This window comes from Perca flavescens, chromosome 15 (genome assembly GCF_004354835.1).
Source record: "Perca flavescens isolate YP-PL-M2 chromosome 15, PFLA_1.0, whole genome shotgun sequence".
NCBI lineage: Eukaryota > Metazoa > Chordata > Actinopteri > Perciformes > Percidae > Perca > Perca flavescens.
In genome coordinates, this window is record NC_041345.1 from 27,612,571 (window position 1) to 27,636,687 (window position 24,117).

A 24,117-nucleotide genomic window follows, 5' to 3' on the forward strand; every position below is an offset into this window, starting at 1 on the left:
AAACCAACTCATGAAGCTACCATAAGCTTAATATGCTAATATGACAACATTTTAAACCAACTCATGAAGCTACCATAAGCTTAATATGCTAGTATGCTAATATGACAACATTTTAAACCAACTCATGAAGCTACCATAAGCTTAATATGCTAGTATGCTAATATGACAACATTTTAAACCAACTCATGAAGCTACCATAAGCTTAATATGCTAGTATGCTAATATGACAACATTTTAAACCAACTCATGAAGCTACCATAAGCTTAGTATGCTAATATGACAACATTTTAAACCAACACATGAAGCTACCATAAGCTTAATATGCTAGTATGCTAATATGACAACATTTTAAACCAACTCATGAAGCTACCATAAGCTTAATATGCTAGTATGCTAATATGACAACATTTTAAACCAACTAATGAAGCTACCATAAGCTTAATATTCTAGTATGCTAATATGACAACACCTTAAACCTTAATGATATAACCTTCCCCCAAATAGACGTCGAAACCACGAATGACTTGGGTGGTCTTATAACTGCTGCAGAGGTTCAAAGAGGCATTTCGGCACCGTGGCCTGCCGGACACCCTGTCGAAGGCCACTATCTCCCTAATTCTTAAGAAGGGGAAAGATCCCCTGCTTTGCGGCAGCTATGGACCCAACTCACTCCTCAATGTGGACCTCAAAATTCTCTCAAAGGTTCTTTCACTCCGTCTTCAACGGGTGATGCCCTCCATTATCTCGCTAGATCAGACAGGGTTCATGCCCGGCCCACAGTCTTCCCACAACACTAGAGGCTCTCCTGCCCCCATACACATCTACACTGTTGGATTAAAGAGGCGCTCGACAATTTGATGCTTGAGAAGCTAAGATCTTCACTCAGAGGCTCTATCTCGACCTTACTAGAGACATGGAACCCTTTCCTAGAACTCATTGACTCCCTCAGCTTAACTCCTGACTTGGAGGACTGAGTTCCTTCTAGACTGCGCCACTCGACGTCAGCGGCAAATTAATCCACTACTGTAACGTGAATATTAGGAGTTGGACAAATCCAGATAAACAGTTGGTGGCACACTATTTCCAAATTTCCAGTGTTTTCCATGTCTAAAAAACATAAAATAAATGGAAATGCACTGCCTGGTTCTGAAATTACATTGCATTTTTAATAGTAAATCTGCCACCGTTACCATTGCAGTGTGCCACGTGTTGCATTTACTGGGATAGGGCTTAGTTAACCAATTAGCTGGAGTGCAGAATACTGAGAAATACAGAGAGCTTTCCCTCACCGTGATAGGCTTAATTAGCATTGTGTTAACTGGTTTGGCAAGGGCTTGAATGGAATGGGCGTGCGTGCTACCTCTCCCCTTGTTACTCAGACTCACACATACACACCTAGCACCACACTCCACCTACACAAAATCCTTCGTCAGCCTACTTTTACATTACAAGTGACAAATCAGATACGTATACGCATACACACACACCCTCCCTCTGTCTGTGTGCGTCTCTCCTACCTGTCTTGCGGAGCGGGAAGTCGTCTTTGCCCTCGTAGTTTCCCAGCAGTGGGGGCAGTTTGTAGGAGGGAGGAGTTCCTGGAGTGTTACTCTGCGGAGGAGAGCCCTGCTCCAGGGAGATGTGCTGGGCTCCCCTGCACGCACGCACACACACACACACACACACACACACACACACACACACACACACACACACACACACACACACAGGAGAGAAAGCGAGAGTTAGCTGGCTGGTAAAACTGCTGTCGCATTGCCTTCTTTTTTAGTTACAATACATATAGGCTACATTTATGTCTTAAGAAACACAAGTTTTAATTAATGCTGTCATCATATCCTTGCATTCATACTGTACATAGTATATAAGAGATAATGAAAGTTACATCCGTGTAATTCAAGTTGATCAAAAAGGGGTGCTTTTAACTGCAAATTTTACCACTGTCTTATATTTCAAAGCGCAACTGTCAAGAAGAGAACCACTGATGACGACGACATGCAATTATTATTTCTACGTCACTCTCAGTGCCATAAACCCGCGACATCCCACTCTCTCCTAGGAATCGTCCTGCTTGCTGAAGGCAGTGTAGGACACATCCAGAAATACAGGGCCTGCTTTACAAAGCCACTCACACACTCTCAGTGAGTATTAAAGCAGCTTGTTTGACTTTAGGTCAGACTGCAAAACTGTTGAAGCCTCACACACTAAAGATCAGCTGCTCAGTGTCCTGTCAGGCGATGAGGAGGGTATCACACTCTCTGATCTGTGACTGAGAGACATTTGACCATTTACACAGTCCAGTTCACTGCAATCACTGTGTAAGTGATAATACAGAAGATTGTGCATTTACACAGCCTGGGTCGGCCGTCAACACGGTGCGGCCGAAAACACAGGTCTTTTCATTTATTGTGAATGGGGGTAGTGTGTTTAGGCTTCGGCAGGGGGGTGGGGGGGGGAACACGGAAAGAACTGCAGCGGTGGACTGCGACGAAAAGTGGAGACGGATTCAACTTCTGAAGAAACACAACCCGACGTCACGCTGCGGTGGCCCAGTCACGTAACCGGAGATCAGACCTGTGGGTGTGTGTTTTGAGGCGGTGTGAGAGTCCCGTACAGGAAACAGGAAACGTCACTGCCTCTATCGCCGCCGCAAGAACGTTTTTAAAACGGCAGACACACAAGCACTGAACTGACTAAGCTAGTTAGCTTAGCGTAGTGAATGGAATCCTATGTTGCCGGTTAGCATGTTGTGAGTAAAAGTGAGCCAACAAAAGACAAGAAAAACAAACTAATTACTTGCACTGAGACAAAAAATGCGTTGGCCCACCTATCTACAGCCGGGGTAGACTGTGATAAGCCCTATTTCAACAAACGGTGGCGTATCCCTTTAAGTGACACTCCCCACCGCTGTACAACCCTGCGGAAAACCGCCAGATTGCTTTTTGTTGGCGTCTGAACGCAGCATAACTCCACCTCTGGTACAGTATCTGGCACTCTGACAACGTAAAACTGGTCAGAAAATAGATTTTTGTCTAAATCACGGCAACTTGGAAAGCAGGGAGAACATGGACGACTTTTTAGCGCCAGCTTCTTGATAGTACGTGCCATGGCGAAGTCCTCAGTGGGTTTAAAGGTTTAAAGCTTGTGTTGTTGCTGTTGGCGCCGCTGCTTCCAATGTCTCTCCTCTATTGCCTGGTCAAAACCCACTGCAGCGGAGTGGGGGATGGGCAGTGATAACCTACGGAGCATACGCAGACGTGTAGCCGAGCCCACCCCGGTTAAGGTGTATACATGCACGAATACCCCGGTTACTTAAAGAGCCCCTATTATGCTTTTTTTTTTTTGTTGGTCTTTTACCATGTTATATATCGTTTTTTGTGTACGTAATAGATGTATAAAAGTAAAAAAAAAAAAAAACATTTTACTCCAAATGTAGCTTTCTTTCCCACAGACGGCACTTTTTCTGAACTGCCTGAAACGCCTCGCCCACATTCCTGTTTGAAATTCCTCAATCGGTGATGTCCCTGACTATGTTTGCATGTACATAATATTCCGTTTTTTTTCCTTATTCCGAAAAAGACGATATTCTGACTAAGCTGTTTACGTGGCTAATGAGAGTGAATATTCCACTAAAATTCCCGTTTACATGTAGCCGTGCAAAATACGATTTTTTCAAAGTTTAGGTGGACTTTGCGAACACAGCATCCCTCTGCCATTCCTTCAACCAGCTTCTTGAAAAGGTCTGCGTAACGATGTGTGTGCATATCCAAAAACCTGTTGATACCCAAGTGGTTGGTTTGTGTACAGCAACCATTGCAACGCAGAGAGCTGACCATAAGCCTACGGTAAAAACCCAGATTGTGAAGTCCAAAGAATGCGTCTAAAACCCCGAATAATACCGGAATATCCCACGTCTTAATCGGAAAATGCTATATTCGGAACAAGGCCTTCTTCTGAATATCCAACCGGAATATGCTGTTTACATGACCTGTATCAAATTCGGAATATTGTCATATTCGGAATCATGGTGGTATATTGGCGTGCATGTAAACGTACACACTGGGCTTTTTGGGAATGGGGGGCCAAGAGCCCAGACAGAGGCCCTTGTTCGGAGTTATAAAGCTCCACAAGCGGTTGCGTGCGTAACCTGCTGAAAATCAGTCTCAGTCAGTCTGAGTCAGGCCCGATTGTCTTTAATCTTTTCCTGTTTAATAAATAAACGAAATGAAACGTAACAAGCTCGCTGACCGGCCTGTCAATCACACACACCGGCCACCGAGCAGGCAGCAGAGAGGGAGAGCAGCGACTAACAGGGCAGAGAGATACCCGTCTTGAAAATAAATTATAACATGCATATACTAGGGCTGGGCGAGTTAACACGTCATTATCGCCGACAATTTATTTTATCGCGCATTAACGCAGTTTTTATTATTTCTTTTATTATTGTAAAAGTCTGTTGCTGACTGCTGCCGCGCTTACAGGAAGCGGAAAAGAAAAGAACTGACGGATAAACAAACCAACAAACATGGAGAAGGGTACGGAACTTTTGACATGGCCATTTTCATTTTAAAGTTCTTCCAGACGGTGCAGTCGACAGAACCAAAGTTATTTGTAACCACTGCAAAGTTGAATTTTCTTATCACCAGAGTACTTCTTCGTCTGAAATATCACCTAAATGAAATACACAGCATTGATACCAGCAAATCATTCAACGAAACAAGCAGTGGCGCGTCGGCAGACTACGTTAGATGCAGCGTGTGGGAGAAGTGGGGCAGGAGAAGCTAACAAATGCCATAGCAAAGTGGATAGCTACAGACTGCAGGCTGATTAGTGTCGGTCTGAGAAACATTCTAAGAATCGCAAAACAAATGACAGCAGGTAAGAAATTCCCTCACGACGCACCATCACGAGAAGAATACACCAGTTGTTATGAAAAGGAGAGGACCGCAAAAGCGACAACTTTACAACGTGCCCCCGCTGTTGCTGTCACTGGGGGACTACTGGACATCACTGGGTAACTATAATTACCTCGGAGTTACAATGCATTATATTGATGAACAGAGGGCGCTGCGTTCACATGCTCTGACTGGAATGAAAATTATGCTGAAACGTGCGCAGGACACTTTATTGAAGTTGCACAGCAGTGGAATGTGTGTGGCTCAGGATTTTGTGGGCAGTTTATATATATATATATATATATCTCAAACAAGATAACATTAACGCCCTGGCAGTGGCAATAAGCTGTAATTTTGTATTTGCTGTGATTACTGTACATTGTTTAAGTTGAGATTTACACTAAATATGTTATTTAACTGCTACTGTATAAAGACAAATGCTGATGTTAAGTGCAGAACAAACGTTACGGCACTTTCGTTCATATAGCAGAACATTTCAAATAAAATTGCACTATACACTACTTTTGAATTTATATTTCACATAAAGATGTTATAAATTAAGTTTCAGTTTTTATACATTTTCAGCATCTTATAAAGGAAACAAACTGTGCAAAGCTCAATAAGGTATATTTTTCATTTGCAATGGTGGTGTGAGCTTGTTGATTTTTTTGTTGCCCAGTGCTTTAAGAGCTTGTTCAAAGGCTCAGCCTGGCCTAGCATACTGCAGAATTAAACGATTCATACTACATAGTGCTGATGAACTGCAGTACACGCTTACTGCAGTCGTCTGCAGTATGCAGTCGGTGATTTCAAAATCGGGTTTTTAAACTGCATGTAAACAAAGCAACGTGCAAAATGTGATGTGGCTGATCCGTGTCTGCAGAACTCACCAGCACTTTGGGGAGAAGGAATGGTTCAGTCCACCGATGCCTGGTTCTTTCTTATTGAGAAGGAACTCCTGCAGCTTCAGCTTCACCTCTGTGCTGGCAATTGCACCTTCCGAAACACAATCAAAGAGTGAGGACAGCAATCAGGGCACGTCACGGTTCTCACACAGCCAGCATGTGCACACAAGGGCGTAACTTTTGGTCCAACATTGGGGGGGGGGGTTGAGATCTCCACTGTTGAGCAAAATTGACATTTTGACTAATTTTCTGCATTCTGGTGAATTTGTCTGCAACAATTTGTGCATTTTCTGCATCAAGTTATGTCGCAAATGTCTTTATTTATGTAAAGGAAATTATAATAGTTTTTTTTTGGGGGTGGGGGGCTGTAACCCAATCCCCCCCAATCCCTCCCCTGTAAATGACGTGTGCATAGCACGGCAGTCAGTGGTGGAAGAAGTACTCCGATCTTTTACTTACTTAAGTCTTACTTAAGTAAACGGATAATAGACTTAAAGTACCAAAAGTTAAAGTACTCATTAGACAGAATGACCCATTTCACAATCATATACTGTATATTGTATTATTGAATTATAATTAGGGCTGTCAAAATTAACGCGTTCATTTTTGCGTTCATTTTCTAATATTTAACTCGTTAAAAAAAATTAACGAAATTAACGCAGCTGTGTTTGTTTACTTCATGTGGCGGCTGAGAAACGTAATACGTCTCCATAACAGCAGGCGGCGCTACTCTGTATTGTTGCCCAAGTAATGAAAACCGGCAGCTGATTGGAGGAACGCGTCACATGGGTTGGTTTTCTCCGGATATTGAGAGCCAGACTGTCATGGCGGCCGTTCAGAATACAATCTCATATTGTACTAAAATAGTTCACTGAAACATATTTCTGAAAACATTTTAAGCGAGAAATAGGTCGTGCAGTTGCTGAATCTGTCTTCATATCAGCTCAACAAAGGTCAGTTTAGAAGATTTTCGTCAGATTTTGAGAGACTAGTCACGTCACCTCACTCCGCTCGCCATTTCCGGGTGAGTCCCGACTGCCCTGCCGCCTACTGAACTCTCGGCTCGTTGGAGATGAACTGCGCCTCGCCTGTAAAGTAGACGAGAGCAGGCGACAGCAGCCGGGGACGGTGACAAAAATCTGCTCTCAAGTCAGACAGTTTGTAGCCGTTTCAGCAGCCTTCAGCAGGACTAAATAAGCCAAATTGTTGCTGCTGTTGTTCTGAAAGATATTAAACATTCTGAACTTAGCAGAACCTTTCCTTGTTTGTTTTTTTCTTCATATTTGCAAAGTTAAATGATTTAGCATTTAAATATCCATTATTATAAGCTTCAGTCTCAATTTAAAAAAGCGATTAATCGCGATTAATTACAGCAAATTGTGCAATTAATTAGTTAATTTTTTTTAATCGATTGACAGCCCTAATTATAATTAGTGACGGAAAGGAGGGGCTGACTTTTTGTTGTTGTTTATATACCGCCAGGTAGCTTGTAAAGGGATATATCAATATATTCATTCATAAAAATGCATAATCATTTATTTGTTGATTTTTTGTATTAATCAGACTCTGCGACGTCAGTTGATAGTTAATTCAACTTTAGTTAATAGTCATTTCACTGTTAACAAACAATGAATTATAATGTTATGATTTATGTTATCATTAGTATATAGTGAAATATAAAAACAAAATTAGTCTATACATTTAGATAGATACTTAATACTTCGTCATTGTTAATAACCGTTTTGTAAAACATCTATAAACAGTTGCAGCATATGCTAATTGAATTAGTTAATGGTTTATACATGGTTTATAAGTGGGTTAGAGCGTCAATTAACATGAATTAAATTAACTTTTATTGGTGATCTATAAAAACGATTATTTGTGCACTGATATTAGCTAGATATATCTAAATAATGTTTACAGATGCTTCACAAAGTACTTATTAACCATTAAAAAGGCATTATAATTATCAGCCGCAACTGTATAATATCCATCCAAATCATGTTTATTACTTGCGATACATAAACAGATATTAAAGTATACTCTGTTGTTTATTCTGTCGCTTTCAGTATTCTCCTAAAATACAACAAATTGCTTGTTGAACTTAAAAAAAGTGAAAGGAAATCATTTCCAACATTCTTTTATTGGACACTGAAGTGAATATGAAAAGGCACCACTAAAAAATAGTGTCTTTTTCCCCGACATGTCGCAGCCTGTGTATTGCGCCAGTTAAGACTGCGATGACGATAAAAAGACGTGTTGTGCAGCCCTTAGCAAGTACCCCGAAATTATTTTTTAAGTGCTCCCCACCACTGATGCTAGCACGTAGCATTAGCAGCAGCGTGACCCACTCTCTTTGCCTTTCTCCTTGTTCCGGAGCAGCAGCAGCTGTTGCTCCAGCCGATGTTTCTCCTGCTCTTCGTGCCTCTGCTGCTCCAGTTTCCTCTTCTGCTCCAGCTCCTGCTGCCGCTTCGCCGCCAACAGCTCCTGTTGTTGCTTACACACACACACATGCACACGCACGAACACACATCCACGTTTTACTGAGCCGGCACTCGCTATGTAGCAGGTTAGGGCTGGGACGATGTGCTTCTGTCCCGATTCGATTCTTTCGCCGTGCGTGGGTGCTGGTTCGATTTTGCAACGCTATTCTAGAAGTATTGTGATTCACATTCCATAGTGTTGAATGCTGCAACTCTCTTTCCAGTCCCTCCAGAAAAAACGTGATTATGCGATCGCATAATTCAACGCATAATCAGCCAAAGTCCACATATTTATGCGGGGGCCGCATTTTTTCAAATATGCCGCACTTTCGCCGCATAAATTGCCGATTTCCGCGCAAAATATGCGGGCCTTGCATGATTTCATAATCCCAGCATTTTCAAAAAAGTCACATATATCTTAGCAAAAAGTTGAAAAATTTGCGTTTACTTCACACAAGAGCAGCCATTTTCCCCTGTTGCCATGGGAACGTTAACCTGACTCCGCCAGATGGATTGCTTCGCATTTGCTCGGCATATCCATCTGGGAACTTTCCGTTGGAGAACTTTTGGGAAGGGGCGGAAATACTGGTTAGCTGATTGGATGAACCATCTGTCTATCACCTGTGTTGGTGATAGACGGGCCAAATCAACCAATCAGATCCACGAAGCGTATGAAAATACAACCACAAGCCCCTGCTGCTGCAGGCAAAGCATAGCTCGTTAGCTCAGCATGCAAGCAACATGTCGGTAAAGGAGATTTGCTGTTTTTGTAACGAGAAATTAGGAATAAAAGGCCCCATTTCAGGTTCCCGGACCATATTCCAAAAGAAGGATCCAAGAGAAAAAAAGCATTAGCGAGCGGCTACCGCTGTCTGAAAATACTGGTAGGCTGATTGGATAAACCATCTGTCTATGGTTATCTGTTATGAAGTGACGTAATTACGCGACGTTAACATCCTCGAAAAGCAGGGTGTTGGGGGAATCCCTTTTTTTTCTCTTTTTCATCAAACTGCAGTTTTTGCAAGTTCCCGCAATTTTTGCCAGTTCCCGCATAATGCGATGCATTTCATTGCATAAATTTACTGCATATTCCATCGCATTTTTTAAGAAAACGTGCCGCACAATCAAGGATTTTTGCCCGCAAAAATCACAAAAAAACTCCGCATTTTTCTGGAAGGACTGTCTTTTGAATAATACACTTCTTAACACAATATAGGATGAGACATTTCAAAAAAACTAATTGTTTGTAATCTGATGAAAAACAGTAATTGTGGAATATAAAGTCTACTTGTGCTACATTGGGGGGGGGGGGTTAAAGAACACAACAGGACGTCACACAGATGGTCTGTTTATGACCCTCCACTGCCGGACTACCCTGCGGCGGATCACCGTATGGCTGTTTCCCAGTCTGAACGCCTTACTGAGTGAACGCCTGGGGTAGCTACCTTCAGGTGTTCCTGCAGCTGGACCTCGTGTTGTCTGGTGAGCACTTCGTGTTTTTTCTGGAACTCGGCAAACAGCAGCTGTTTCTGGAGCTCCTGCTGCTGTTTCAGTAGCACAAGTTCCTGCTGGAGCTGCTGCTCCCTCATGGCTGTGTCCACCGCCGCCGCCGCCGCGCCCGCCGACAGAGAGCACACCCTGGGCTCCGTCCGCAGATCCACCGGGCTGCCTCCGCCTCCCGCTCCTGGGCCTTCTCCCGGACCACCACCTGGAAAGGCAGCAATGGACAAGAGCTGGACTTTACTCATCCTGAATACACTGCTAATTGTGTAAGTGTGATTTTATCAAGCAATTCTTTTTTCAAAAGTAACTATGGAAGAGGATTAGTGCCACATAGAAAACATTAATTTAAGTTGAGTTTTAAGTCAAAAGTCGGACTCCTTATCCTCAGAATTCTGACTTCATTCTTCGAATTCTGACTTTAAACTCAGAACTCAAATACATTTTACTGTGGCTCGGCTACAGTTCTGTGTCTGTCACTTAATGTCCCGCCCACAACACTATCGGACTCTCTTCTACTGGGGATTATGTTGAAAGTTCCCTCATTTATTAAATAATTGCTTAAAGCATTTCAACAAAGTTTGGTGTTGGAGCTTGTAACATTCTAAAATCTTCATTTTCACTGTATATGCATATCGGTTCCAAATATCTGTTATCAGTTTTATTAACTACAAATAATCGGTATCGGCCTTTATAAATCAGTACCGGTCGATCCCGATACGAATCAAAACTGCTAAAATAGAAGAAGGGAGGTGTAAAATACAATATTAAAAGATACAGTGCAGTATAAGAAAGGCCCCTATTTGAAACACGGACCCACCCCCACTCACCCCCTTCTCCACCTCCTCCTCTCTGCTCGCTTGCTGTTCCTCCTGGGCTCTGCATGCCCGATGGGAGGCTGCTCTTCACCTCCACTACTGCAGGACAGACAGACATAGGGAGAGAGAGAGAGAAAATAATTAGACTGGAAAACGTGTTGACCAGAGCTGGGTATCATTCTAAACATTTCGGAGGAAGTGAAGGTGCAGTGGATATGACCCATGCCTTCGGTGTGGGAGACCCTGGTTCCATTCCCACTGTGGTACATCAACCAATTGCTCCAGAGGGGTGCGACCTCTGACATATAAAGCAATTGTAAGTCGCTTTGGATGAAAGCGTCAGCTAAATCACATGTAATGTAATGATACAGGTACCAGTACCAATACCATGACAACCCTATTTGCCTATCGAGCCTCTATGATGTTTAGGACCCTGTCTTGCGCCCAACACAAGTGTCTTTGCTAGTTTAAGTCCATCCAGCGCCCGCGTCGTTTAAATAGCAATTGCACCTGTGCCCATGGTGCGTGCTGGTCTTACAGGGAAAAGTGTTCAGGTGCATTCTGGGTGTGTTGCTGTCTTGAGGCAGCGGGGAAGTGATCGCACCATTGACCAACAAAAACCTGGTCTAAAGTCAATATTGCAGCATTTCATTGTTATTTTAACAGCGCATTAGTAAAATGCGCATTAGGCTAGTGCACAGCGCGCGCACACTATGCTTGTTACACACACACACACACACACACACACACACACACACACAAACACACACACACACACACACAGAGGGAAGCGCAGTAGCACACAAACATGCAAAAGATTAGAAATAAAAATATTACAATGCAAATCCGCCATCGTAATAGCAATGTGCCGAGGTCCAAACGCGCCTGGCTTTTAAAGAGAATGGGAGATGACACTCTGCTTGGTTTACTGCATGTTACGCCCAAAACACACCTATTTCCGCCGTTAAACTAGCAAAAGTGGATTTGGACACGCCTTAAACGCACCTGCGCCAGGCGCTTCACGCCGTGCGCTTAGATCGTTGAAATAGAGCCCTTAATGTTAGACAGCCACTCACCAGCATCAGTCATTGTGCGTACATTTTTGTTTTTTTTCCCTTTCTGTGAGACATGCAACGCATCTAATGATACCAATGTGTAAATGAGCACAAGTGCAGCAGCCGACAGCAGCTCTGTTCTGCTCTCTGCTTTGTTCATTTCTAATCTAGGTCCCCAGTATTTCCGGTTAGATGTGGAGTGATTGTCTTTAGATGTGAGATGGTGTCAGACTTCAGTCTTCTCAAAGTCTGTTCAAAGTCTTCTAGTGTACGGTAGGCAACAGCTGCAACAGGTTAACATGCTGCCTCACAGATAGATACGGTTCAAGGTTTAAGGGCTTTATTTATCATGTGCATAGCATTTACAGGGAGGCCGTCGTCTCAGGTTCCCTCCAACAACGCTAATAAAAGATGTATGAGAAAGGAAAAAGGAAGGATGACACAAGTAACAACAAAAATCAGAATCTAAACACAAAAAGTAGTGCGAAGTTAAGATAAGGAATGAAATATAATAGGGGTGGGCGATATGGCCAAAATCTTCTATCATAGTATATACACATTTTATATGACGCTAATGGTATATATCACAATACAGTAATTGTTCTGTAAATTAGATTAAGAAGTGGTTTAAAAACACATTTGATTATGTTCTTCTTTCATTTGGAACTTCCACACCAACAAAAAAACAATGAACCTCACATGAGACAGCACCTGAGCTGGAAAATAAAAGCAAAATAACAAATATTCTCCCAAAATGGAAGCTTTACGGTTCTTGAGAACAATAATTTCAAGTGTTACAGGTTGTAAGGTCAACAGGTGACTTCAGTCAATGCAATATGAAAAATAATTTAAAAAAAAAAAAAAAATCACACATTTTGTATTTTAGAGTTCCAAAAGAAAAATTAAAGACTATTCCTACAGGATTAACTCATCTTTCTTGCTTTCTTTTTCTTTTTTTTTTAAACTGACAAAACACTGTCAAAATAAATTACAGTACGCAAATAAGTGGTAATCATTTAACTCCAGCGTCAATATAAATACGAATATTTTCACGTTTTTTTCAAGGTTGTGATGGCTCCTTTTGCTCTTTATTTACAACTTCACTCTCCTTCTCCATCTCGCAAAATCACGTAACGTTGCGAAGGCAGCTGGAATCCCGAGATCACGCGAGAATCACAAGATCACGCGGAAACGGGATTTCCAAATCTCTACCATTGCACGTAGGGCTGAACAATTAAATCAAAATTTAAAAGAATGCAATTAGTTAATGTGCAATATTTATTATTATTATTATTATTATTATTATTAGTAGTAGTAGTAGTAGTAGTAGTAGTAGTAGTTTTGTGTACCATTTGGTTTAACATTTTTCATTCCTCTTTCTATTATTATTATATTAACTGTTTTTTTGTATAAGATAAATGCTGGAAAAACGTCACATATCACAGATTGTTTACAGTAATGTCCTTTTTTCAGTGGATCTTTCATTTATTTTTTATTCCTTTATTTAAAAGATTATTTTTGGGGGCTTTTACGCCTTGAGTTGACTATGAGTTCCTGCATGGTTTCAGTGTGATTTCATTTGTGTCTCAAATGGTAGTCATCTCTCCTTGATCCACTAGCTGCCTCCCTCCCTGAATTTACTGTGAGAAAGCCCACACTGGGGTCGTAAACGTCAAACAAACACTAGGGGCACAGGCTGTGCACCAAAATACAACAAACCACGTTTGCAGCAGCTACTCTCAGATACAACTTCATGCTACTCAATCAACGATTCTCACAACCCTTGGCGTTGTGACGTGTTTTATCTGTTACACAGTGACTACTGAACTTTAGCTCAACTTTATAAAAAAAAATTAAATAAAAAAAAAAAACTAATTAAATCGTAACCGCAAAATCGAAAATTCAATTTTCTACCTAAATCGTTCAGCCCTAGTTGCACGGTATAGATAGCATCAAATAACACAAAATATTTAAAATATGACATAACAACATTATTGTGATCAATAAACTTCAACAGGTATGTGGATTGTGAAGATCCAGGACTTGGTCAAAGAATTTGAACATCGACAACTTCTCAGTCCCTCCCATGTGGGTGCGAGTGGGAACCAAGGAGGAAATTGAATTAGGAATTATCTACGGTGTAGTGTGACCTATGACTGTCTCTGCGCAAAGGGGTTCTGAATGGTCACCACCTGTCCTTTGGCAATCCCTTTCTGCTTGTGCCACGTGGGCGCTAAGCCAATCAAACACCAACATCCACAGTTAGACCAAGCCTATTAGCCCGGCTTGGCAGGATTGTGACAGGAAAGATTTCATCATTCCAGATCTTCCGTCTTTAGTCGCAGCCTCGACATCTGACCTTTGACCTCATAGAAAGAGAAGGATGCACTGCACGGTGCAGTACATCGACAGTGCCAGCCTTTCACTCGCATTTGCGAGTAAAAATAGATGTGTGCGAATTGTAAAATGTATTGGCCATTTCATTGTCATTTTGATTCCTAGTTTTTTTTTTTCTTTAGTCTGTAGGAAACAATCTGTAGGCTGGGGACGTCTCTGCAGCACCACAATACTTCATTCAGAACGACTTGGCACATATTACGCCTTTAACAAATATCGCGATCGATTTCGATAAAATTGCGATTAATTGTGCAGCCCTACCGTTCAGCTAGCTCAGTCACTGTGTTCGTTTTAGGAAAATTCAGTTAAAAGCCAAAACTGAAAGCTGGGGATAAATAAGTGTGTGTGTGTGTGTGTGTGTGTGTGTGTGTGTGTGTGTGTGTGTGTGTGTGTGTGTGTGTGGCCACTCAGATCTAAATTACCTAAACAAATATTCTGGTGTTTCACTGTGACGCACGTGTCTCCCCTTCCACTACAACACACACTGTCCCTTGTGTGTGTGTGTGTGTGTGTGTGTGTGTGTGTGTGTGTGTGTGTGTGTGTGTGTGTGTGTGTGTGTACACAACTGTCCGATTGGCAAGAGAGCAGCATTCCACAGCAGCCAGCGTCTGACGTCAAACTGAAGACATTTATAGTCTGGTAAACACACACACACACACACACACACACACACACACACACACACACACACACACACACACACACACACACACACACACACACACACACACACACACACACACACACACACACACACACACACTCTGACAAAGAGGCAACATTTCAGTCAATCATGTCAGTTTCTAACTGCTCAGTAAGTCAAGCACCAGGACGGATGCAGTAAAGAGAATGAAAGACAGACTGTGCATCCAGTTTGTCCAGTCAGTGAATTCTGGTAGAAACGAACACAGACTGGTGATTATACCTTGGCGCTAATGTGACTCTGTATGCATCACATGCACAGAACTTACAATCGTGAAGCCTTTTCACATAGTTGGCTGAAATTTATTATGTACAGATTATGAATAAGGCACAGATTCAGGGTCTATGTTTGCACTGGTCAGATCTAGGTTGATTCCCAGCGGCGTTCTTAAAGGCACTCCTTAAAGCTGTGGCAGGCAGTTTTCTGGAAAGGCGACGAAAAAGAGACAGAATTTGAAAATGCAGACCTGCAGCTCTCCTCTCTCTGTCTTAAGCCCCTCCCACTAGAAAAGCTCACGCTTACTGTATGAAGCGTAATGTTTTGCTGCCTGCTTTCGTTGCAAACTTGTAGGCCTGTAAAGTATTTGGAGATGACATATTGTAATTCGAGGCTATAGCTAGCTACATACTGTAAACCTGAACTTGAATTAGCTGCAGACTAGAGCCTTTGGCAACTGTTAGCATACGGCTAAACTCTTAGCAACATTGTCTCTCCGTCTTGTGCACGGCATTTTCGTTTGACGAACAGCCAATAGGAATGCGCTATTTCTGACGTGAGAAATATTGTCTTTTATGTGGGACAATGAAAGCAATCTTAGATCTTGTATAGACTACATTTTCATGGATAAAGCGTTAACCTTCCCTAGCCTCAGTGGAATAATCTGCTATCGCCACTTAAGATCATGCACCTGATTGTTGAGCTTTGGTTTTAAATCCAAACCGGTTGAGACTACATCCTAGGGATGTCCAAATACAAAAAATCTATTAGTCGGTACCAATAGATCTTTTTCACAGCAGACATGTTGACATGTCATAGTAGGAAAAGCACAGGTGTATTCAAACCCATTAATGATGGCTGCATTCCACTTAGGAGAGGCCCTGGTATTGTGCATGTTGACTCACTAAAATATCTTACTGGGACACTTGATGGAACTGAGCCATCGTTAAGGTGATCAAGTTCAGCTGTCATTTTCCTACTACGACGTGTCAAAATGGCTGCTGTAAAAAAAGGTCCATACCACCAAAAGTACACGATACTTCCTTCTGAAGTGCAGGTGTTTTCAAATAAGGACTGCAATTACTTTCTCTATTTCTTTGTCAATAAAATTAGTGATGTCAGAAATGGCATTATTCCATCTTCTACTCCCTATTCGGTTTACTTGACCCAGCCTCCAATCTTGAACTGTTGTGCTCCAATTTCGCTACAAGAACTCACTGATCTGGTTAGCAGTATGAAATCTTCCTCGAGCCCAGTAGATATTATACCAACTTCCTTTTTTTTTTTTAAATGTTCTTGGGTCTGTGAGTACTTGGGTTCTCTCTGTACTCTACAGCTCTTTGAGCCCTTTTACTTAAGACACGGGATGCTTTGTATGAACACAGCGATAGGCCAGGTCATCATCCGGTCCAACAGTTGAAGAGCAGAACTGTGTCACGATTAATTCAACCAATTCACAACAGCTTGGAGACCCTTACAATGGAGCCAAAGAGAAATAATGGTGCTTTCGGATCACTCTACTCCCTAATTGTATACATCTGAGGGTCCAGACGACACCTCTGAAATGTCCAATTTCATCTTAGACCTGACTATCCCAAAGATCTCCCTGGGTGAACATCAGGATTTGGAATGGCCTATAAACCTTACAGAGACTCCTGCGTGCAAGTCTCAAGGAAGGATGGTTATCCTGCAATCCAAAACAGGATTCGTGACAACCCGTCATTCCTTTACAAACAACCGAAGACTTTTAGGTGTCACTGATTCTCCAGCCTCTCCTACTAGTCTTGAGGTAGTTGTCTCTATCTCTGCTTAAAAACTTTTGATCGGGTGGAGTGGAGCTACCTCTGTTTCACGGTGAAACAATCTATCCTCCTGGATACATTTGCTTTATTCATCTCGCGAGGTGCGCGTTTTAACCAACAATAATCACTGTTCTTCCCGCTAGTCTCGCCAGGGATGGCCCCTTCCCCCTGCCCTTTTCACACTTGCCATCAAACCTTGTCTATAGCACTGAAGACGTGTACCTTGTTCACTGGGGTTAAGAGATGGGATATAGAGCATTTCCATAAATGCTGATGATCTGCCTTTTTACATGTCTAACCCGGTACCCAGTAGGGATGTAATGATACATCGATCAGGATCGATATATTGATTCAATCCTCAACAATCCAATACATATATACAATATACACCCTGCTTTGCCATGAACTACTATTTCTAGTCAAAGTTCCATTATCTTTATTGTGACTATAATTGCCGCTGTTCATCTCATCCCCAACCGGCATCGTCAGACAACCGCCCACCCAGCGCCTGGGTCTGTCCGAGTTTTCTGCCTAAAAGGAAGTTTTTCCTCGCCACTGTTGCAGTAAATGCTTGCTCTTGGGGAAATTATTGGGTCTTTGTTAATTATAGAGTGTGATCTAGACCTACTTTATCTGTAAAGTGTCTTGAGATAACTCATTATGATTTGATACTATAAATAAAATTGAATTAAATTCAATATTAACGATACAAAATGAAAATATTGATACATTTTGTTATCTTTAAGATGTGCCTTTACTTTGCAAGTCCCACTTTATGTGTGTGTGTGTGTGTGTGTGTGTGTGTGTGTGTGTGTGTGTGTGTGTGTGTGTGTTTATGTATGTGTATATATATATATATTTTATGATGAAATTGTGAAATCATATATTTTTTATGTATATAAATGTAACGGATTGTGTTAAATGGGCTAATGTATAGACTTATATCGGTCGCATGCCCCTAAATTGAACTGAATCAAGATAGTATCGGTGCAGACTTTGTGATATCAGCAATTATTGTATCGTTGTCCAAAGAATAAATATAATATATTGTGATAAAACGTGTGATTTACACCCTTAGTACCAAGCATTCTGTACATTTTATCTTTTTTCAGTGCATTTTGAAAATGTTTGTTTTATAAATCAAATCTACAGAAAAGTGAATGTTTTCATATTCCCAATTTGGCACAGAACATACATCAGTCACACACCTTTTGTATCTATCCAAGCCAGACTTTAAATACCAATATCACCAGGTTTATTTGTTCATTGCAGGAACAAAATTGGACTGCCCTGCGAATTAAAGTATCTGATTTGACATTTTTGCATAAAAAACGATGAGTCGATCATCAAAAATATTTGCTGATTCAACAAAAGACTAATCAATTGACTACTCGTTGCAGCTCTGATGTACAGTTTCAGTTACTTGAGAATCCTTCAGTGGTGAAGACTTTTTTTTAAATGGACAAATGGAATGCACCAATTCTGTCCTACAATCCAACAACTGGGAATTGCACCTTTGACAGGAATGCTACAAATAACTATGATCCAGCCTATATTCAGATAATAAATGCTGTTTTCTGTTTTACACACTGTCTAAAGCCTTCTACACATGACGTGTTTTAAGTGACCGCCCGAAAGCACGGTAACATTATATGTGGTCAAGCGAGATAGAGAGTGACTGAGCCCAGCGGCGCTAGAACAAAGCAATGAATCAGAGAAATAAAAACCTGTTTTCATCGCTAGAAATGTTAACTATAGCAAGCACCTCACTATCACTAACACTGACGTTACCCACATTCATATTTAGACAAAACAAATGATATATCCAGCTACAAAAAACCTAAAAGTCGGAAGTTAGAACGGATGTACGACGAGGCGTTGTCATGGAGATGATGCACCGTCTCGTCGCATTGGTGTGAGTTGGCAGGTTTTAGAACGCTGCAGACCGGCTCGTCGCAACAAGTTGCAAGAAATCAACTCGTCTCGTCGCCAAATCTTTGGTCTGAACTGGGCTTAAAGAGCAAACAAAAAGGTTAATCTGAGTTACAGCAGAGGACACATTGCCCCTACAACATCAATATCCCAGTGTCTGTGAGCCTATTAAGTCTGAACAAACAAACAAACACATATATGTATATTGACCTGGGCTTGCCAGTGAGCCAACGCCTTAAATGCAGCCGAAAAGAAGATTAGTGTGAATGTACGTCCAGCTTGTAGCTTAACAACCTGCTGGCATCGAGAGGTGGCATCAGGCCACAGTCCAAACCAGGCTCACCTCACTTTGGCAGCCACACTGTTCAGCGGACTCAAAGATTCAACATTCAAAATGCTTTATTAATCCCACAGCGGGGCACCTCAAAAATGTTACAGCAGAAAGGCACTGCATTTCATTGCTCGCCCTCTAAATGTGTCTTTAGCATTAAGTAAATCACATATCTAATGTCTAAATGTCAAAAAATTCAAAAAAAAAAAGTGTATATGCATGTATGTATGCATGTTTGTATATGTGTATGCATGTGTATATGTGTGTGTAAGTATGTATATATGCATGTATGTGTATGTACACATATATAAATAAGTGAGGAATTAAATTGTTTGAATATAAGTGCAAAAGTAGATAAAAGGAGGTACGACATGGGAGTCCTTGTTTGAATCATTGGCAATTATGTTGAAATCATTTGCTGAGGTTGTGCTGAGATGCACATGATCTTATTTATGTTCAAAATAAACTAAAAAATATATATATATATACACAGTATATAATTCAATTCAATTCAATTTTATTTATAGTATCAAATCATAACAAGAGTTATCTCGAGACACTTTACAGATAGAGTAGGTCTAGACCACACTCTATAATTTACAAAGACCCAGCAATTACAGTAATTCCCTCAAGAGCAAGCAGTGCAACAGTGGCGAGGAAAAACTCCCTCTTGGGAAGAAACCTCGGACAGACCCAGGCTCTTGGTAGGCGGTGTCTGACGGGCCGGTTGGGGATATGATGAACAGTGGCGATAAACTATATATACTATATACTAAACATATATTAAAAATGAAGATCAAGGTAGCGTCCTGGGAGTTGCGCTTCACACTCACGGCTCTGTGTTCAAAACATGCTCTTTTAAAAGTCTCAACAAAAGTCCCCAAACGAAAGTTACCCATACACCATGAACTGACGAGGGGTTGCGCTCGGCAGTGGATGGGACTTTGCAGGAAACCACGAGAGAGTGCGATTTATGAAGCAGCCCCTGTGGCATTCTGGCCCTTTTTTCTCCTAACAAAAGTGAAGAGGACACCTGGCGCTTCATGGATCTGTGGCTTTGCTTCAACACTGAGTCATTCATATGCCCCGTTATTGCATCAACACCTATGTCGAGTTGTTTTGATTATATGTCCACAGGTTTTTAACACAGATGTGTATATGAATGGATATATCGAGCGGCTCAGTGTTCCAGTAGTCTCGCGCTGCCAGACCTTCCTCCACAGTGCTGAGGAGGAGGAGGAGGGTCTGGCCAGTCCACGCAGCATTCCTGGGATGGGAGAAAAACGCGCTCTGGTTTATTGGCATTTCTTTAAACCAATCACAATCGTCTCGGGAGGTGCTATGGGCGCCCGGACGGAGCCACGGTTCCTCCTTGGTCATTCGGTTGAATAGAAAGCCATATATCGGATATGTAAACGTTGATAACGGGGTCAAACCGTTATCAACACCATCCTTATGTCCTGTTCTACAGTGGTGGAATATAACTAAGTACATTTACTCAAGTGCTGTAACACACACACACACACACACACACACACACACACACACACACACACACACACACACACACACACACACACACACACACACACACACACACACACACACACACACACACACACACACACACACACACACACACACACACACACAAGCCTTTTAGCCTATAACCATTCACATACACCAACAGCTTCTGCGATACACCAAAAAATAACATGGAAAAATGGTGACAAAAGCCTTCCGGTATATTAATAAATCAGAAATTGTGACGATTGAAATCCCTTAATTGAGGCATTCATTAATGTATTGTTCCTGCATTAGGTCACGCATGAGAGACTATTAATCCTTGTACATTACTGATAGTTTACGAAGTACTGCATGAATGAATTCATGCTTTTTTCATGCATGAAGTCATGTACCATTATTATAAAGTGTTATCAGCCTTCATTACAACAACAACAACAGAAACACTACAAAGTAATTAGCAGACATTATAAATAACCCTTTTTAACATTTGGATCCAAACCTTTTAGTCTGATCCACAATCAAACCTCCACCGTCAGCCCCCCACCTCCTCCTCTTTTCCTTTTCCCAGAGATGACTCACCGGCGGTGGGCATGGCAGTGCTGCTGGAGCCCCCGTTGCCACTCAGGAGCTCCAGAGGCTGGCGGTGGCCGTCTGTGCTGGCGGAGGAGAAACAGGACTCCGTCTCGTAGATGGTCTGCAGCATGGTGCACAATCCTGACACCGTGGGATGCAACAGCATGCCAAGACAAGAGGCAGCCCTCTTTCGTTGTCACAGAGTAAAACACAGAGTCAGTTCTTCTTCCGAGCTATCGGCATGGCTCCGTTTAGGATTCAAGTTGCCAGGGGGACTGGGGGACACAAGCATTGAAAGATTCCTTCTTCTTTTTTTCTAAATCCCAGATTACTTATTCTAGGATTGAAATGAATTGATCGGTTACTTCAAAACAGAAAACTTCAAAAATGGTTTTCTGAGCTTTCATTGTAATAATCATCATTACTAAACGGATTTGGAGAGTGAAAATAGCGTGAATTCCATCAAAAATTCCAAAGAGAACGCAGAAAAGCCTCCTCTGTGCTTTTATTGTGATAGATATCCTGTTCAGACTGCGGCCTCAGTTTGATTTATTTCTTCTTCTTTTTTGGGGGGGGTTGCAGGTAGCCTCTGCCTTTCAGTGTTCCTGGAGCCTCCGCTGTCTGGCTGTTCAGTCTGTTCAGTCTGTGCTGTGATGGCCAGTCACTGACACCTAGGACAAAAAACGGTGCAGCCTCAGCTGCAGTTTCCAGAAATCTTTGCCTTTTTGCTCGTCTGGGGGAAGGAATCCAAATCGAAAAAAAAAAAAAAAAAGAAAAAAAAGGGAAAGGTGCACAGCTTTAATTCAGTCGATGCAATGAGCTGAAATGTGACTTTTCCCCGGGTCAGTTGGGTCTTGTCTGCATCACCTAGAGTCCCGATCCATGCAGAGAACTTTGCCGGATCCTGAAAACAGTGACAGTGGCTGGTGTGTTGCAGATCGAAGAAAAAAAAAAAAAAAAAAAAAAAGTTTGTTTCCTCTGGTGCGCTGAACCCCTCTCGGAGTCTTTGCCAACCAAACTGAACGAGCAAAAACCCAGACCAGGAGGCAATCAATGTAATCCCCGATGCTGTGTGTAGCCTGTAAAAAAAATAAAAATAAAAAACCTGTGCATTTCCATAAAGCTGAGGAGTGATGGGAGGGATCAGTTGCTGCAGCCTCTTCGCCACTTTTCCCGCAGCTAACAACAAAAAATACAGAGAGAGACGAGGAGAAGCAGAATTCCCCTGCTCGGCTGCATCAAAGGATCTTCATGCTGTTCTCCTCCCGGCCGACGAGAGGGAGAGGGAGAGGGAGAGGGAGAGGGAGGGAGAGGGGGAGGAGGAGGGGGAGGAGGTAGGAGAGGCGAGGCGAGGACGTAAATAGCTTTGGGAGAGCGCTCCCCGAGGTTCCATGCATCCAAAATTAGAACCAAGCGCTGAGAGAATGACAAAGAGAGGGAAATGGAATGGAAGAGAGAGAGAGAGAGAGAGAGGGAACACTGTGTAATAAAAAGAAATGAGGAAATGTGAGGAGAGGGAAGGGAAGAAGGCCGAAGTGGAGAAGACGAGCGGCGAGTTAGAATCCTCGCAGAAAAAATTTATTAATTAAATGAAATTGAAAAAGAGCAGCCAGAGATCGCTACGTTGTCCCTCTTATTCCCTTTTTGTTTGAAAACACACGGGGGGGGAAAAGGAAGTGGGCTGCCGCAGAGCCAGTCTGTGTACGGCGAGCGGAAACAGCTGCTGGTCAGTCGGCTAATATTCACTGTTTGTCTGAGAGTCACTGCTGTGTGTGTGTGTGTGTGTGTGTGTGTGTGTGTGTGTGTGTGTGTACACAGGAGTGTGTCTGTGACGCTCTTTGAGCTGCTGAATGAATGTTGAGAGAGAGCGAGAGAGGGAGAGAGAGAAGGCAGAGGGAGGAGGATGAGCATTAGAGAGACAGAGAGAGAGAGAGAGAGAGAGAGAGAGAGAGAGAGAGAGAGAGAGAGAGAGAGAGAGAGAGAGAGAGAGAGAGAGAGAGAGAGAGAGAGAGAGAGAGAGAGGCTGAAAGTAGATCACTGTGTGGAAAGGAACTTAAGACGGATGAAGAGAAAGTCAACAACAGCTCTTTTTTTTTTATTTCAGTAAGCTTCACAACACGCAAGAGGAGAAATAAACACTCCTTCGACATCCATCCCGCCATTCACCTTCATTCATTCCTTTTTTTTTTTTTTTTTTCTGCTGCACCGTTTAAAACATGCCTGTTTGGAACGGGCCGATTGCTTGACCTGTGGCATTGCTTTTTCTTTTTTCTTTTTTTTTTTTTTTTTTTTTAAACTCAACCTGTTTTGTCAACAAACTTTATAGTACGGCCGTTTAGTTTTATTCACAGTCTATTAATATCCAATATCCAAACTGCTCCAAATTCCAAACGCCATGTTAGTTGTTTTTTTGTAAATATATATGTAAATATATGAGTTTGTGATAGCAGTAAATATTGTGCCGTTGTCCAAAGAATCGATATAATATCGTATCGTGGAAAAAAAAAAAAAAAAAAACGTGCGATTTACACCCTAGAAGAGAAATTGAAAGAGAAGAGAAAAAAAAAAAAAGATATTTTGTAATATGGTGTGTTGAATAGGGATCAGTGTCATCTACTGTATGTATTTAATATGTGATATGTATGTGAATTTTCTGTAAACTACAACATTTTTGTTGGTTCATGCCAATCAAGCAAATTGAAGAGAAGAGAAGAGAAGAGAAGCATTTACTAACACAGGAGATGGGGGGTTGATGGAGGGACTATAGCTGAAAATAGCCTTCTAGGGAGGAGGAGCCGGAGATAAAAATAGACAGAGAGAGAGAGAGAGAGAGAGAGAGAGAGAGCAGTAAGCCTACAGCTCTGGGGTGGGGTGTTGGGGGTGGAGGGGGAGGCGTTCAGCGCTGTCATGTTCCCGCGCTGCGCTGCCCAGAGATCACCCGTCAATCAAACAGCGTGGGCGGGAC

General features: G+C 42.1%; 1 protein-coding gene across 6 annotated transcripts in view; it reads right to left on the minus strand.

Moving 5' to 3' along the window:
- The window catches only part of hdac5 (histone deacetylase 5), an 82,627-nt gene that overhangs the window by 36,258 nt on the left and 22,252 nt on the right, over window positions 1-24,117 (minus strand). For 4 of the 6 annotated variants that reach the window (XM_028600175.1, XM_028600173.1, XM_028600177.1 and 1 more), the window contains exons 3-7: window positions 10,629-10,715; window positions 9,744-10,006; window positions 8,167-8,326; window positions 5,801-5,906; window positions 1,518-1,651 (exon numbers count right to left, since the gene is read on the minus strand). In XM_028600175.1, coding sequence (XP_028455976.1) covers window positions 1,518-1,651; window positions 5,801-5,906; window positions 8,167-8,326; window positions 9,744-10,006; window positions 10,629-10,715 — 750 coding nt within the window. Of the gene's footprint in view, window positions 1-1,517; window positions 1,652-5,800; window positions 5,907-8,166; window positions 8,327-9,743; window positions 10,007-10,628; window positions 10,716-21,158; window positions 21,234-24,117 lie in introns of those variants that run through there. The other 2 variants (XM_028600178.1, XM_028600179.1) reach the window with 2 other exon arrangements.